Raw genomic sequence first — 17,317 nt, 5'->3', positions numbered from 1 at the left:
ACGCCCAAAAGTATGCTTCATAATTATTATAAGCTTACTTTTAGGCGAGTAGTGAAATATTTTAGTACAAAAATCATTTGAGAGAAAAATTTATATAGACTATCTAATACCGTTATATTTTCATAAATAAATGTATGCGAAAATAAATGTCATATTGAATTACTCAAGTAAATTAAGCTTTGAGATCCAAATATACTGAATAAATGCTTCATTATTTTAGCATTTCAATTGGACAATAATGACAATGTCACCTGTCTGTGGCCATTAGCAAGGTCAAGTTCGCAAATTGGTTTATCCAATATAGACTTAAATATCTTATAGTAATTGTTTTTAGCAATTACTCTCCAAACAACACAAGTCAAAAAATGAAAAAAAAAAACAGTTAAAATTCATTGCCAACTTGAAATAACTACAGTCATTAGAGTAATTATCAGTTAGTAGTTTTTTGGCACGCAATCGACTGCTACTTTTACCACAGCTCATTCACAAAAACGTTATTAACAAAGAGAATTCCCACACTACACAAACAAAAAAATCTCAAAAAAATTAAGTAAGTGTTAAAGAAATATTTAAAAGTGGCGCACAACAAAACGTAGTAAAAAATTATGAAAATTTTTTTCTGCACTTCTTAAAAAGCCATTAACGAAATTACCGCAATAGCGGCGTTAGTTGGCTGGGCCGGCTGGCACTATGGCTACTTCACGCTGCCTGCCGCCCAGTTTGCGCTCGTCTCGCCGGCGCTCTCTCAGCCGCTACACTCGAGCATAATGCAGATGAAATAAATTTTACTATTTTGGGCACCAAACTAGAGTTGAGAAACTAACGCGCCGCACACATACTCACGCGCACTTGCTTGTGCTTGCGGTCCCTTGTACGTACGCTCCGCACGCGCTTATTTTGGCTGCTCTTCGCAATGGTCGCGTCGCACCACATTCGGCTGGCTCCACGATCGCCACTTGTCTTTTAGCCATTCAGTCGCCGAGCGAGTGTGGTCGGTCGTGGGGTGGTTACGCCGCAGCAAGCTAGCTGTACGCACAAGCACAAAGTGCGACGCGTCGCATACGGAATAATTTCGTCCAAACGATTTACGAGTCTGCAGTCTGCAAAAATTTATTAGTTTCTTCACCGCGCTGGTTGTTGGTGTTTCGAAATTTGTTTTGCTTTTACGCTTTAGTTTTTTGTTTTTTTAACTTTAATTTCATAGAAAATTGAATTGTGATAATAAAAACTGACGAAGCAGCAGAGAAGGAAGAAGAAGAAGCGACATAAATTGTTGGCAAAAAGTGTTTTCTCAAACAGTTCAACGGTCTTTTTGGTTTGAATATAAAATAATTGTTGACTGTTGTTGCTGCTGGTGTTGTGTGCTAAAGTGTTTTGCGGTGTTTTTGTAGTTGTTTGTTGTTATTATTATTATTTTTAATTGTGTGATTAATGTTGTTAACATTTGTTTGTGTTTTGTTGTTGTGACTGTAGTGTTATTTTGATTAATTGGTTTTTTTATGTCGGTGATGTCTTTCGAGATAAAAAAAAACTATAGAGCTTTAATATTTTTATTGAATGAAATTTCATGAACCACAAAAATTAAAAAAAATCAGGGAGTAAGATGAAAACTTTACTGAGGTTACGGCTATTTTTGTTAATATAGGGGCATTGTATAGTGGCACCCGATTTTTGAACACACATTTTTCTTCAGTAAACTCATTGATAACACTTTTGATAAAAATTAAGCTACGTTTCCGTTTTCTTAAGTAATTTAGGTATGTTAGTTTTCCAATTGTGGTCTACGATCTACTATAAAGTTTAAACTTATTGGACTTTATCAGTTTCACGCGGAAAAATACGAAAGTTAATTTAAAGAACTCATCAGCTGTGGCCTTAACAATAATTTTGAAAGTTTTTGCTTTGTGATATGAGTTTCACGAAAAGACTTTGGAAGTTTTAAATTTGTAGACTCTTCTGTGTAGATTGTTCCTAATTTAGTAAAGTTGTTTCCATATTTTATTTCCGAAGATCAATTATAGAAATACTTGCTGAGAACCCGTAAATAAATCAGATCAGAAAGATCATACAAATTAATCTCATTAGGTTTTCTTAAAATCAGCTTATATAGCTGATAAATCGTTGGGTAGACCACCAATAGGTCACTGCATTTTTTATTAGATTAGGTTTGATTGTCATAACACGTACCAGAGCGAGAGACAATATATATTAGTCTCTTACTAGACAATTAAGAATTCTGGAATAGGTTCTAAACTCCCTTGAGTCATTGTAAAGGGTTGGTTCTTGACTATCAAGAAGAAATAAAGGGCATTTAATTAAATGTTATGGTCCAGAATATACCTTCATTATAAAGATAGGGGTTCGCCATTATGTTTTAAAAATGATTTAGTACAAGTGTCCGCCGCGACTGGCTCGAATAAATTCCAACCGAGCGGCTCAATTTTCGACCACTCTTTGTTGCAATTGGGGCCGTATGTCAGCAATTAAAAATATTTTTCAGAGTATAAATCAAGCAACAGAACTCAAAAAGACTAACTCCAAAAGAAGTATTTGTTTATTGAAAATCATACATCTAAAAAAATCCATTATATACCTAGCGTTAATAGACCTGGTATTTTGAGGAAGTACTTCACAAATGGAATGCTATAAAATTGGATTTTTGAAATTCAGTTTCAATCAAAGGTCTTGTTATAGTTTCATGGGAAGCCCTAATAAGAGCTTCAGAATATGTTGGTTATTTCCAGAATGATAGAAATAGATATTATGACTGTTCCATCTCCTTACTTTTTATTGAGCAACGTTGACAGAAAAATTCATAACGGTCCACGACAGTCACATCATGAATGAATCAAAGTTTTGTTTTGAAACTTGGCAGTTTTACTACATTGTCGACTTGTATTCGCCCTAAAATTCCGGCAATAATTTCAAATAGACTTTCTCTTAATTTGTATAAATTTTTTATTGATTTATTTTTTAACATTTTTTGCGTTAATTTTTTTGTATTGTATTTTTTTATTTTTTTAATATTTTTTCTTTTTTTATTTTTTTTTAATATTTTTTTTCTAATTTTTCATATAAATTTTTGATTAAAAATTTTTTTTCAAATTTTAAAAAATATTTTATTTTCGTTTTCTATTTTTTTAATATTTTTTTTTTAAATTTTTTTTTAAATATTTTTTCTAATTTTTCATTTTTATAATTTTTTATATAATAATTTTTTTCATTTAATTATTTACATAAATTTATATTAAATGATTAATTTTTGTATATTATTTTTAAATTTACTTAATTTTCTTTTAATTACTTTCGATTATTTGAGGGTTGGTTTTATAATAAATAATAAACTATTATTTTCTTAGTTTATTAACATTTATTAAAATTCTGTTTTATTTATATTTCAACGCTGCAACCACATACATCTGTAAATATCTGTATATTTTTATAAGTTTATATATTATTGCCAGCAGTCCACTGGCTTTTCACTGTGCATATGTTTTTCTTGGCAAAGTGCCTGCCACACTTAGCTGTCCGCAGTACGCCAGGGCGTATACAAAACATTTCACTTGACTTCAATTCTGTTGAGTAATATTTCGCCATTTTTTTCACAATATTTTTCCGGGCACACATTACACAAACACCAACACATTTAAATGCATTTGTGCGTATTTGTATATTTCATTTTGCGTTTTACGACAACATTTGTAAGGCGGCAGATTACTGTGAACAAGTAGTAAGAGTGTGTTTGTGTGTTGTTGGATGTAAAGTGTGAGATTGTGTGTGCAGTAAATTAAAATAATCATATTTATATTTATATGTAATTAAATTACTATTTTTAACACATTTTATTTAAAGCATTTCTCTTCTTTAGCATTTGTCAACATAAAGAACAGAGGCTCATACATATACATATGTATATATATGTGTGTGCTTGTATGTAACTGGTTTCATGCTTTCAAAGCCTTGTCGCTTTGTTTGTTCAACAATTGAAGCCTTTATATATGTATGCTCCACATCATCACCACCCCCCGACGCCAGCGACGCATTCGCTTTGTTCAGAAAAAAAAGTTATAAATATTAAAAAAAAAGTCTATTTTTTTTATAATAAAATTTACGCGCGTTTAAGTGCGCACGCAAATAAGTGTATACAGTTTAGTACGTGCTGTACATTTTGAAAAACTTAGCATACATATAGACAAACGCTGGGAGCCAAAATGCCGGTGCTACGTCAATTCTCACACAATCCGCAAACGCGCAGCAATGAGGAATTCATTTTTATACGTTGTGGTAAAAATACAAATGTATGTACATCTGTGTGTATAGTTGTGTAGTAAAAATAATTGCAATAGATTTATAAGCTGATATACATATGTACATATGGCACATGTACTTATGCTTGTCTGTTTGTCTGTATGTGTGGCAGTGTAGCATTAAAATTATAAAAAAAAAAATAAATAAATATACCAATTTCTTACATATCTACATATGTATATATGTATGTTTGTATGTGTATATATGTACTTGAAATTTATATTTGCTTGCCTTAAAAATATACATTTGTATGCCTGTTCTGATTGTTGTACTTATTAGTTGTATGCCTGCGTGTAATTGTAGTTTGCCTTTTATATCAATCAGCCTCTCTGTTGTGATAATTTTGGCACCTCACACCCAAGCGCACCCGAAACACGCTCTATATACGCCTCATGCATACTAAGTATATATACACATACAATACATTAATACATATATACATATATATGTGTGTATATATTTACGCCAATATGATTTTTTCCCTAAAATTTTTTCGCGTTTTGTTTAAAGATTTCCATTTGTACCATTTGCCATGCATATAAATTACCAAATGGTCGCTTATTGATTGCTTTATCTTTTATTTTATTTTTCCTTTTTTTTGCATTTATTTCAATTTTTTTCTTATTTTTTCCTTTTTTTTATTTTTTTATTCTTTTTTTTTAATTTTTTTGCACTTTACAAAATTTTTTTTTCCAAAATTTTCAAATAAACAATTGTTACGTACATATTTCTTTTCGCATACAAATTCATCACAGCCGTGCGGCATTCGTTAGATGGCATTTAACGGCATTGCTGTTGAGCGAAATATGCCGTTTGACTCTTAAAGATATTTCTTTGTTTATGTATTTGAGTGTAGGCGAAGAGTGGAAATCAATTTTTGATTGTAATAAATTAAATATGGTTTTAAATAGATTTTTTTTTTTTTACAAATTTGAAATTGAACTTGAACATGTACGTAATAAAAAAAATAATTAAAAATTAAAAATATCAAAGTTTGTTTTTCGTTAACCTTCCTTAAACGTAAAAACGTCAGCATGACAGTTGAGTAATAAATATTGATAATTTATTATATTTTTTAAATTTATAAATAATTGTTTTTAACTTTATTTTCTAATATTAATTTTAACTGTGTCCTAGTGGTAGAAGTTTCACAATGTTTAGAGTGTACTCTTTCTAACGCGATTTTCTATTTCTGTTAATGTCTAATGAGCGGTTTTCATTATGTCAAATTCAATGAATGTCACTGTCAAACCTATTACAAGAATCCCATCTGAATTTTTTAATTATTTATTACTTCTCAGTTGAAAAGCTTGTTGCCATTTTTTACTAAAATTTGTAAGCATTCATTGAAGTTGTACTATTGTCATTGAACTTGAGTGTCATTGATTTTGACATACTGTACCATAAACTATATTTAAGAGTTTGAATATCTAAACTCAGTTATTGGGTGCAAGTTATTTTCTATATAGCTTGAAAGGACTATCTATTGTTGCTCTTATTATTGAATAATGCTGAGAGTTATTGGTTAACCCCAAAAAGAGCACGTGTTACCAGTTATTAAAAATTCAAAATATTTGCAATTGTCGCATATGCAAATTATATTGTTTTCTTAGGTTTTTTTCTAACCAATATTTCTTCAACAATATTTTTTGAATCATTTTTTGAGACAACAAAAATATTGCACTGCTGATCTGCATTTAGCAATGGAAGTGCTCTGCAGTCTGCGGTTTTGTATGAATTGCTGTCTCAGACAGACGTCAAGGAAATAAATACATACGGCGATGCTTAATTTAATTAATTTTTGCAATTCAATGAACTGTTTGATATTAATTTCGTGAATTTTACCTTTCAAAGATCGTCTTCCAAAAACAAGTTTTGGCATGATGTTTCAAGTTTATTATTATTTGTTTTAACATATTGTCATTAAAAATAACAATTTACGTTCTTTTTGAGAAATATTTTACTTTTCCATGAATTTAAGTCTGTTTTTTTGGTTTTATATTTTTGTAAGCCGGTAATTTGATTAAAAACAATATTTTTTCTCTACTGAGTTTAAATTTTATATAATATTTTTCAACCTAAAAGATTCAAGTACAAGTTAGAATATAAATTTAAACTCTTGAACATTTGGAATAAACTTTTTTTTAAATTTCTAAAACAAAATTTTAAAGTAATAAAGAGAAATATTTGAGTTAAAGCGATTTGGCAAGTTTGATTTATAGTTTTTTACTTAATCAGCAGGTCGATATTTTAGGAAGAAATTCCAATCTAAATATACTCATAAAGTGTTCTAAATAAACTGGAGAGTTGCGAATCGAACAAAGCTTAAATGAAATATGACTAAATAAAATAAGGAGCGCCTAATAGCGTTTTTAGACAGCCAACTAAATTTAAATTTTTATTGAGAATCCCTTTTTAGCCTTTGATACTGCCGGCTACTCGATAACCGATCAGCTGTTCTACATTTTTGTTTTTGCTTTTCATAAGAAGTTGGTAGTTTCATCAGCTGATTGATATATTACATCAGCGATATCTACTGTAGTTTTTATCAAAAAATTCAGCCAATCGCAGACAAAGAACGTATATCGCATATCGGTAATACCAATTTCCAAGTTCTCTCGTAATAAATTCAACTTTTTTTTGTCAATTTTATGACAAGTTAACTCCAATTAAGCGAGTATAGAAGTGGCGAATCGAAGATGAATATTTTTTTAATATTTTCAGATTATTCTATTATAAGTTACTACTTTTTCTATTTACACTTTACAGTGCGTTCTTTGTTGTTTTTATTGTTTAATTATTTTATTAAATTAAAAAAAAAAGTTTTACCTTGAGTAATTTTTTTTTGTTTTACCTTTGCAATTTCCTGTTATCTTCCACTGAGCTCTAGTTAGTGTTTTACCCAGAACATTCACTATGCTTACATACATATATACACACATGTTTATCTATATATATTTTTTATATTCATGCGTCTTCTTATCACATTTGCTGATCGACGGCGACAAGTTGAATAGACTCGTTGTTCTGCGCGCTATGTATACACACATACAGACAAACAAACGTACATATATATATCATACTATTTACTTAACTACACATGATAGTAAATTAGTTAACGCTATATTTAAAATTGTTATTTACACACCGTTAGTATTTTCCTAGTTAATCTAAGTGCAAATAATAAATAACTCGCGAACAACGTGATAAATACAAAAGGAAGGTCTATTCAAAGCTTAATAAACAAATACGTTTGTAGTTGTTGTTGTGCTTTGATTGCCTACTATGGTGATGAAAAAATATTATTGTATTATATAGATATTAAGATATCTACGCGCTGAAGCCAGTATAGCTTCATATCAGACAGATATGAGTCATGATAACACACAGAAAGTTGCCAGTTTTTTTTAAATATATTTTTTTTTTATAATTTTTCAAAATATTTTTTAATCTAATAATAATATAACCTTTTATAAACTCTGTTAACTCATCTCCTCCTTTTCAATCTCCTCTCTTCACAGACTGTCCAAACATCTTGGCGACCTCAGCTGCCGTTACCCAAAGAACTTGACGACGACGATCACGACTCCACCGATGAGCAAAGTGGCTCTGCCGTTGACGCCGCCAATATGGAGCGCTCCGCACAGCAGCAACGCACAACGTCACATGCCAATAGCCGAAAAGACAGTTCGCTAAGCGGCACTTCACAAGCTTCGGCGCATCAAACGCCAGCGGCAAGCGCTTCGAATAAGAAGTGGTCCTTTGGGCGTCTCTTTCGTCGCAAGAAAGAGATCGCATCGGAGTCGTCATCCGAAGAAGATCGTAAAGCTGGCTTTGTGCCACACCCACAAAGGCAGCCATCACAGCGCGTCCCGAGCGCCAGTGGCAGTAGTGCTAATCTCAAACCGAAATCGAGTAAATCGCATAAAGTTAGTCGCAGCGGTAAATTGAATGGCGCCAGTTTCGATCATATCGTTGTCAATCCACAAACGGCAGGCGCACCGTTAACACCGCCACATCCACCACCGCCCGTAGCGCATGTAGATCATGAATTCTTTTTGCCCGTGGAGACAATTTCACCCACAGAGGCATACTATCAAAATCAGCAACCGCAATACCTACAACATGGCGCACAACCGGCGGCATATACGCGTTCCGCGAACTCATTGGATCGACGCGCTGCCAAGGCTGCGCTTAAGACACGCTCAGCGCAGCGACTGCCGCATGAGTCGGCACTGGGTGCGCATTCTTCCAGTGAAGAAGAATTGATATCGTTGAATTCATCGACTTTCTCGAAATATCGCAGTGATGAGAGCATACACAGCGGTGGACAGGGCGGCGCTAATGCGCAGAGCAAACGTAGTCGCGCCGCGCGCAATGAACGTTATTACAAGCGTTTATCACGTGATGGCGAGCCCAGCAACGGACAAGTGCCCGTAATGTACGCGCCACAGCCAACACAGCGCTGGAAAACGCAGCCAGTGCCGCTCTCCATTTACAGCCCACCAGCGCAAGCGCCCAACGTCAGCGCTGCAGCTGCGGCTGCCACACCGCGTCTACGCAACACCAGCAGTCTACAGCATGTTGCGCCCTACGTGCAGTGGGGTCAATTGCAGCAACAGCCAAAGAATTTACAAAACAGCGTTAATGACAGCAAGCGCAGCATCAGCTATGACAGTCACATACATTTGCAAAATATTAATGGACGTCTGCAGACGAAACCACTGCCACCACCGCCGCCACCACGGGATCCATTGCGGCGCGTAAATGTTAGTGGACAAATGCAAAATGGCAGCTCTGGTGATTTGCGCCCCATTTCATACGCCTTCGACCAGAGCGGTTTGCCGTCGTTGCCGGCCACAAATCAGCGTATGGGCGGTCGTTGTGTGTCGGACGATAAAATTTGGTCCGGACCGGCGGGACCACACTATCAATCGGTGCATTCATTGAATACGCCAAGCGTTAGCGCACAGCAACCCATGCAGGGCACGCCACATCATCGCCGCTTCATAACGCGTGCCGAACGGGATGCGCATCCCGGGAAAAAATCACTGCCGAATGGCATCGAATTTCATTATGTTGCCGATGCAACACCGCGCTCACGCAAACCCATACACATGCTCGAGCCGCAGCTCGATGTGGCGAACAATGACACGGGCGCCACTGGTATTTTGCGCACCTCCAAGAGTGGATTGCCCACCGCGACGTCCAAACAAATGCAAGTTAATGACTTCTGGAAACGCCTGGATGCTGGCGCGCAACACCGCGGACGCGACACAACGCGCGCTTATGCACAGGAGAGCAATGTAAAGCCGCGTTCGATTTCCAGTTCACGTGCAGGTGAATTGCGCACTTATCCCATACCCGTATACTCGGAAGTGCAAAAGCCAAATAAGAAACCAACACAAGCATCGCCACAACCCGGCGTGGATGAGGTGGACAGCATTGTGTGCGGCAGCTTGCATATAAAAGCCAAGCCCGACAATACAAACGCAAATTATGTGGAGATACGTAATAAGGATTACAATAAGAGCAACTCAATGCCGAACCACTATCAGCGGCGATCAGGTGAGATACCGAACACACCAAATAAATATGACGAATATGTCGCTGAGAAGCGCGAGCAACACCATCACAAACCGATTTTCACGCCACCAACGCCTCCACAGCGCAAACTCTCCATACCGCCCAGTAATGCGGCTGAATTGCCCATATATTTTCCACGCAAGAAGCCCGCCAATTTGGAGGAGGCGATAAATGAACTCGAAGCGATCTATAAGTCACTTGGTCTAACCGAAGAGCCGGAGAAGAAGGAGCGCGTACCGACGCCAAGTGAATTTGAGAAGTATGCTTTGGCACATGCACACGAATATGATGACGAGGATTCGCCTACTGGTGAACCCGATCCGATACGTGACGATGTGGCCTATCGTAACATGCAGTTAGCGAATTTGCAGCACAAGACCGTGGAAAAGCAGCCACCGTTCGGCATACCTGTTGGCCCGGTTGTTGCGGCGCCGCAAAACGACTATCTGCATGTTACGCCCATTGTGGAGCCCATCAAACCGGTGAATACGCCCGATATAGTTAAAGATGATTTGGCGGTGCGCGCGCTGCGCAAAGATCCACCAGGCGCTAGAGATAAATTCATCTATCCGTACAGCTCATTTCAGAAAAAGAATCGCGCTACGCGCACACAGTCCGCCAACATTTATAATCTTATACATCGCGATGCCGCAAAACCATCTGGCGGTGATCTACACTCTTATCTTGAATTGACGCGCAGTCTGGAGCGCGCTGGCAGTATGTCCGATCTACACAAGGATACGGGTGAAACGGCCGGAGATGTGCCTACAACTTTAGCGCTACTGCGCAATCTTAAAGAACAGGACCAACAACAACAGCAACAGCACTCTACCCCACAAAAGAAAATCACAATACCCTTCCGACATCCGAGCCAAGGTGGCGCCATTAGTGCGTTGCCCGAAAAGTTGCCGAGCAACAGCGTGCACAAAGAGGAAGTACACAAACCGCCAGTGCCGTTGCCGCGCAAGAGTCTTACACCCGAACCGACCGCAGCGAATGCGCAAATGGAAGACGCACTCAATAAAATCGCAATGGATGCACAGGAGAAGTCAGAGAAACTGACGAAAGAACTACAAGAGCTGCGCAAGGAAGCGCTCATAACTGCCGCGCGTCCGAAAGCGGCGAGCGCTGAGGAGGAGCGACTGGAAAAGGATTTACAGGAGATCGAAGCGGTATCGGAGGCTGCAAAGCGTTGCGGTAAAATGCTTTTGGATACACTACCGGATGCAAATGAGAGTACGGTACAAGCGAAACCGCGTAAACTGCACAAAGAGGGCAAACTGATCGAGGCTATCGATCAGGTGTCCGAGGCGGCGAATGCGGTATGTGAGAAAATACTGAAGGATATTGTAACCACCGAGCCGCCGGTAGTATTACAGGAGGCAGTACAGGTGAAGAACAAGAAAGCACCCACTGAAATGCTCGTTATGCCCAACCTAATCAAAAAACTGGATCCCATACAGTCCGAACAGATCGAAGCGATTGCTAAACGTTGCATGCGTCAACTGAGCGCGCTAGCCGATGACAATCCGGACTATGACAACCTCAATCAGGAACTGAATCAGCAGCAGCAACAGCAGCAGAGCGTCGGAGAAGCCGCCACAGCCGTTGCTTGTAACGTCGCACATTTACACATGGAATCAGCGGCAAAAGTTGATAATCTCATTTCTACCGTTGCAGAAGTGGCGTCAGTGCAGCCAGCTGCGGCACAGAAGCAGCACGCAGACATTGAGGAGATCGATCAAATTATGCAAGAGTGCGAGGAGCAGATGCGCGCCGAAATTGTACATACACCATCGACCACAGCGCCAACTGCAGTGCTATCCGAACGCACTTTGGCCGCTACACGTCCGCTAGTGGGCACAACACCGAACACACCGACCACGAAAAGCAGCAGTGGTGATGATCACACAACAGCGCCCAGCATGACCACAAGCAGTTACTGCAGCAGCAGTAGCAGCAATAATGTTGTGGGTGGGCCAGTCAAACCGGGCGCCAGCACGACAGCCTCCTCGTTTTCCTCCTCCAGCGATTGCCTAGCCAAATCATCGAGTCCCTCCGGCGGTCGACGACAATCTTCGAGCATTACCTCCTTTAATCCGTACTCCTCCAGTGATTATATTAAATCACCAAGTAGTGAATATCATGCACCCAGTACCGATCCAATAAAAACGTTCAGTAGCACCTCGTACGATGTGAAATCGACAACGAGCGCCACACCGAATATAAGCGCCACAACGAACAGCACATTTAGCTACTCGCCATCGCCGCCACTAAATCTAACGCCGGTTAGTGAAACTGCCGCCATCATAGCCGCTGAAGCTGTGGCGAATAGCGAACGCGCCTCATCAGTTACGCGTCAATCGCAAGACCGTACGCGCACGCGCTCGTTTTCGTCGCCATCGCAATACAACTCTTCCGAAGAGTTGGCAATGATTTTCGGCATCGACGAGCAGCCTCGACGCCAACGCGCCCAACAACAAACCAAACCGATGCAGTCAGCCACAAATGTTTCAGGTAAAACCGATGTTACTAAATCAGTTCATGTGCCAAGCGCGCCATTGACATCATCCAGTCATGCATCCGCTCACCATGCAACCATGCTCGATACAGCTACCAATACTACTACCACTACTACTATTTTAACTACCGCAAATGCTACCCAGCTGTACACTAATCCCAATATTGTGACTGTTGCCGAAGCCTGCGAAACCGTGGCGCCCCTTAATACTAATGACAAAGCGCCTCTGAATGTTGTTGATGATAATGTTAAAGTTGATGTTGATATTGATGTTAAAGACACCACTACTACCACCACTACCACTAGTATTAGTACCATAACAACCAATAACCCCACTACCCTAACCATAAATACCAACACCAAAAACTCATCCACTAGTTTAAGTCCAAGTAGTTATAAGCTTGCATCCATACCGGAGTCTCAAGCAGACGAAATGTTGGCGCGTACATCTCCAAAACTCTCGCCCAATTTTAATAAGATCTATGCTAGTAAAATAAGTATTATCGTCGATGGCGTGAGAGCTGAGTCAGCGCGTAATGTCGAGCTCACCACGCGGTGCAACTCGTCGCTGAGTTCGTGTGAGGATGAGACTTCATCCAATCCCGACTCGGGTAATGTTAGCTTAGCGGACTATCCACTCCCGAATACGCAGACCACTAATGCTTGCCTACAGTTGGAGAGCTCGTATAATAGTCGGTTTGAAGTTAAGAAAAAGAAGCGACATTTCGTTAGTGAGATATCCATAGAACGCTCGTCTGTTGAGTCCAGCAGTGAAATTGAGCAAGAGAGCAAAGTTAATGCTGAAGAATTTCCACCACCACCAAGTGAGGAAGAACTGCTCGATAGTTTAATAGGAGCTATTAGTGTGAGGGATGTAGGTGAAGAGACTAGTGAGGAAGTAGAAGCTGGACATGAAAACCATAGAGAACATTCAGAAAGTCAATTTGAGTTGTTAGAAAATAATCAGCAGTTACAAGAAACTTCCGATCATCTGGAGTACCAAAGTACTGAAGATGACCGATTTGAAGAAAGTAGCTTAAGCGAAAATGATACGAAAATAGAGAGTATAGATAGAGATGTTTCCAACGAAAAATTTCTGGAATCGGCAAGTTATGGCAAATATAGTTTAGACGACAGTATAATAAGTGAAAATGGCTTCGAAAGTCAAAATGAGGACTTATATGGTAGAGAACATGTGTTGTTTGAAAGTATGAGCTCTGAAAATCCATTGCAAGAGAGTGCTACGTCTCCCATAACCGAAACTAAACAAAATACAAAACCCGTTGAGCGAAAATCGAGATCGACTCATAAGCTCGCCGACGCAGACCTAATAGAATTGGCACAATTGGTAAGAAGTACTAGTGGTTCTCGCAGAAATAGTGAAATATCAACGGCAGACGCTTACTCTGCAGATTCAGAGTACAATTCTGCCGAAGAATTTATGTGCAATACAACAGCGCGCGTTAGTACCGAGCTTGAGCAACTCCGTTTAGCATTCTCCGATATTTTGGAGCGTAATCTAACAGATCTCGATGAGTTGCCGCGTATCGAGGAAGAAGATGATACAGCTGTGGCGCTTCTGAGCCCAGAAGAAGAAAGCAAAGATGATGAACACGATGAGATTAATGAGGATATCCACGAAACGCCACGACGAAAACTTAGTGTAGTCTTTGAGACACCAGCACTAAAGCTCAATATATCGGAAGTGAAAATCAGTTACTCAGCGGAAGATCAGCTTGAAAGCGAAAGTACGTCGCAAGATGTATTGACACAAATAACACAATGCACTGCTGAAGTGGAGCAGCTCAATGAAGCGCTCAAAGCGCTGCCACAGCCGCAATTTGAAGAGAAAGAGAAGGCGGAAAAGGAGTTGAAAAGTAGTATTAATGCAGTGGTTCCACAAAGTAGCAGTCTGCTGCCTTGGCGTCGTCGGCATGATGAGCTGGAGGATGATGAAAAGCCAACAACCAGCGCTGCAGCAGCGGCGGCGGCACTCAAGACAACTAATCAACGTCGCGCGCTCTCAATTTTCGGCGAATGGCGTCCCACGGCGGCGGCGGCGAGTAGCTTAACGACACTCGAGCACGTGCTCTTGGCTTGTTCGTTGGGCGTTATCACACCGACAGATCTGTACACGTTATGCCTAATCATAATCGGCATGATAACTATAATAGCCATAGTTTTGTTTTGAGTGGCGCTCACAAGCGCGTTTGAGTCAAAATCAATATTGTTGAGTTTCATTTTTACTCACTGGTAGTTGTTGTAGTTGTATAATGGCGACAATTTAGTTGAAAGATAACTATGGAATAAATAACGCTGCACATTGTTAAGTTTGGTAGTGTTTTGGTATAAAATAAATGATAAATATATATGAAATAAACACCGTTTAAGCATTTGAGTGTCTTTATCAATGAGTGGAATTTATTAGACTAGCGTAATGCGCACTCACACCTAAGTATTGTAAATTTGTTAATAGTTGTAGCGTTAAGTTGACTACCTGCATACTTAATTTAATTTTAATTAAATATAATTTGTATTAATTAACGTGCCGAAAACCCAAACGATTAACGAAATTAATGAAATTTAATAATTTTTTCTAAAAATTAATTTTTTATAAAAAAAATTTTTAAATTTTGGAAAACAATATTTTTGTATAGAATGTTATGTAATTATTTCTATTTTTGTATTTTGATTTTGGAATTTACTTTAGTACCGCATACAACGAATGCTTTTATTACAAAATATCGTTTCAACATGCGACGCATACGAGATTTGTTACAACGAAATTTGCTGACAAAAACGAAGAGTAATTTTTGATGATTTTAATTAATTTTTAGGATTAATTAGATTATAATTTTTGAATACTAACTGTTATTTTTGATATAAGCGATTTGATTTAATAAATTCTTGGTGTAATATTTACTAAAAAAAGAACAAAAATAAATTTACCGTTAATATTTTGTAATTTAAATTTATCAATTTGTAAGTATGTAGTTTTATATGCTGTAAGAAAAAATTTATTTAAAAAAATAATAATTTGAGAAATTTTTTTTATATAATTTTTGAAATATTTTTTTGATATAATTTTTGAAATATTTTTTTTATATAATTTTTGAAATATTTTTTTTATATAATTTTTGAAATATTTTTTTTTTTAATATTTTTTTATTTAAAAACAGGGTTTAAAATTTTTTGTTTGATATTTTTTGAATTTTTTTTAAAAAAAAAAAAAGAAAAATTTTTATAAAATTATGTTTGGAAATAATTTCAAAACTTTTTGGAAACTTGTTTTTTTAACTCAAAAAATTTCTTTAAATAATTTAAAAGTTAAATGATTTTCGTGAAAACATCGAATTTTTAGTTATTAAATACTTTTTTTGAAAACATGTTTCGAAATAATTTCAAAATTTATTTTAATTTTTTAATTTCAATATATATTTTTTTAATTAATAATCCTAAAAAAAAATAAAAAAAAAATTATTTTCATGAAAACATCGAATTTTTTGTTTTTAAAAATATTTTTATTAAAAAAAAGTTAAAAAAAAAATCGTAAAAATATCGAATTTTTTGTTATATAAAAAATATTTTTCATTACAAAAATTTAAAAAGAAAAAAAATTATTATAAAAATTCCAAAAATATTTTTTTTACTAAAAAATTTGTAATTTAAACATTAAATTTAATTTTCTATTTATGTAAATAGCATTAAGTATAGCATAGTACTAACGACTTTACATACATACATAATTTCATAATTTGTGCATTTCACATGTATTACTTCATATGTATATGTAAATATGTGTAAAAATCCTTAATTAATTTTAGACTGTAATTTGTGCCAATGATTTTTCCTACTTATGTAACATTTTCATTTTGTATAAAAAAAATGCCACAGTCAATTTAAGTTTCAAACTCAAAACGCATACAATCATATATACTCAAAATAATATTTAAACAAAAAAAAATTAATAATAAAATTAAACATAATAATTTCGTATTCATTTAATTACCTAAACTTCATTATTTTCTTAAGCGCAGTTCACGAAGTATTCACGAATTTTATTAAAAGCGTTTCTTATCTTCTCTTTCCCTTATACTTTCAGCTCAAGCCGTAGTCTAAGCATTTACAAAAAAATACAAAAAAAAAAAAACAATTATAAATATACTCATGTATGCTAATTATAACGTTGTAAACATTAACTAATGCCAATGAATTTATTTTATTATTAATTTCTTATTTTGTAAAATTTTTTTGAATTTCATTTCATTCATTTTCATTCATTTTTTTTTAGTTGAAAAATTTTGTAAAAATTCGAATATCTAAAATCAAATTGTATTTATACTCATTACATTATAATTAGCGTTGTACTTGTACTTGTATTTAAGTTTTAAAAAAATTATGTTTTATGTTTTTAATTTGTATTCAAGTGAAAAGAAAGAATAAAATATTTTGAAATGTATTTTTGAAAAATGTTTTTATTTCTTTATCTCTATGTTAATGCTTTCGTTTCGTGTTTGCTATGGTTTTTGTTGTTTCTTTCAACTTTCCACTGTTGTGTTGTTGCTGCCGGATGCGTAAAATATTAAAAAATGTATTTCAAAATAAATTGTGTTAATATTCTTACCAGTTTTTGCTTTAAAAACTAGTATTTGAATATACAGTGTTGCATTGAGTTCTTCAAAATTGTTTGCTAAACAATTTTTCAAGAGCGTTGTTGATCGAAAAAAGACAATTTTATTGTTGAATTTACAAAAGCTTACAGATTATTCGCTTTAAATAAATGTAAATAATTTTTTATTAAAATATTAGATATTTTATTTTTTACTTAAAATAAAGAAAGTATTTCAAAATTTTATATATGTTTTTAATTTTTTGTAAATATAACTCGAACTCTTGAATTGG

At 36.0% G+C, this 17,317-nt stretch overlaps 1 protein-coding gene across 15 annotated transcripts in view; it reads left to right on the top strand.

The window, feature by feature from the left end:
• LOC105220753 (supervillin) overlaps positions 1–17,317 on the top strand; it is a 363,739-nt gene that overhangs the window by 81,564 nt on the left and 264,858 nt on the right. For 3 of the 15 annotated variants that reach the window (XM_029045976.2, XM_054228586.1, XM_054228579.1), the window contains exons 1-3: positions 966–1,315; positions 3,869–4,298; positions 7,830–12,411. The exons of 1 other annotated variant lie outside the window; for it this stretch is intronic. In XM_029045976.2, coding sequence (XP_028901809.2) covers positions 4,212–4,298; positions 7,830–12,411 — 4,669 coding nt within the window. In that variant the 5' untranslated portion in view covers positions 966–1,315; positions 3,869–4,211. Of the gene's footprint in view, positions 1–964; positions 1,316–3,852; positions 4,299–7,829; positions 12,412–17,317 lie in introns of those variants that run through there. 11 more of the 15 variants (XM_054228584.1, XM_054228583.1, XM_054228581.1 and 8 more) reach the window with 8 other exon arrangements.

This window comes from Zeugodacus cucurbitae, chromosome 4 (genome assembly GCF_028554725.1).
Source record: "Zeugodacus cucurbitae isolate PBARC_wt_2022May chromosome 4, idZeuCucr1.2, whole genome shotgun sequence".
Classification (NCBI taxonomy): Eukaryota; Metazoa; Arthropoda; class Insecta; order Diptera; family Tephritidae; genus Zeugodacus; species Zeugodacus cucurbitae.
This window is presented reverse-complemented; position numbering and strand designations above follow the sequence as displayed.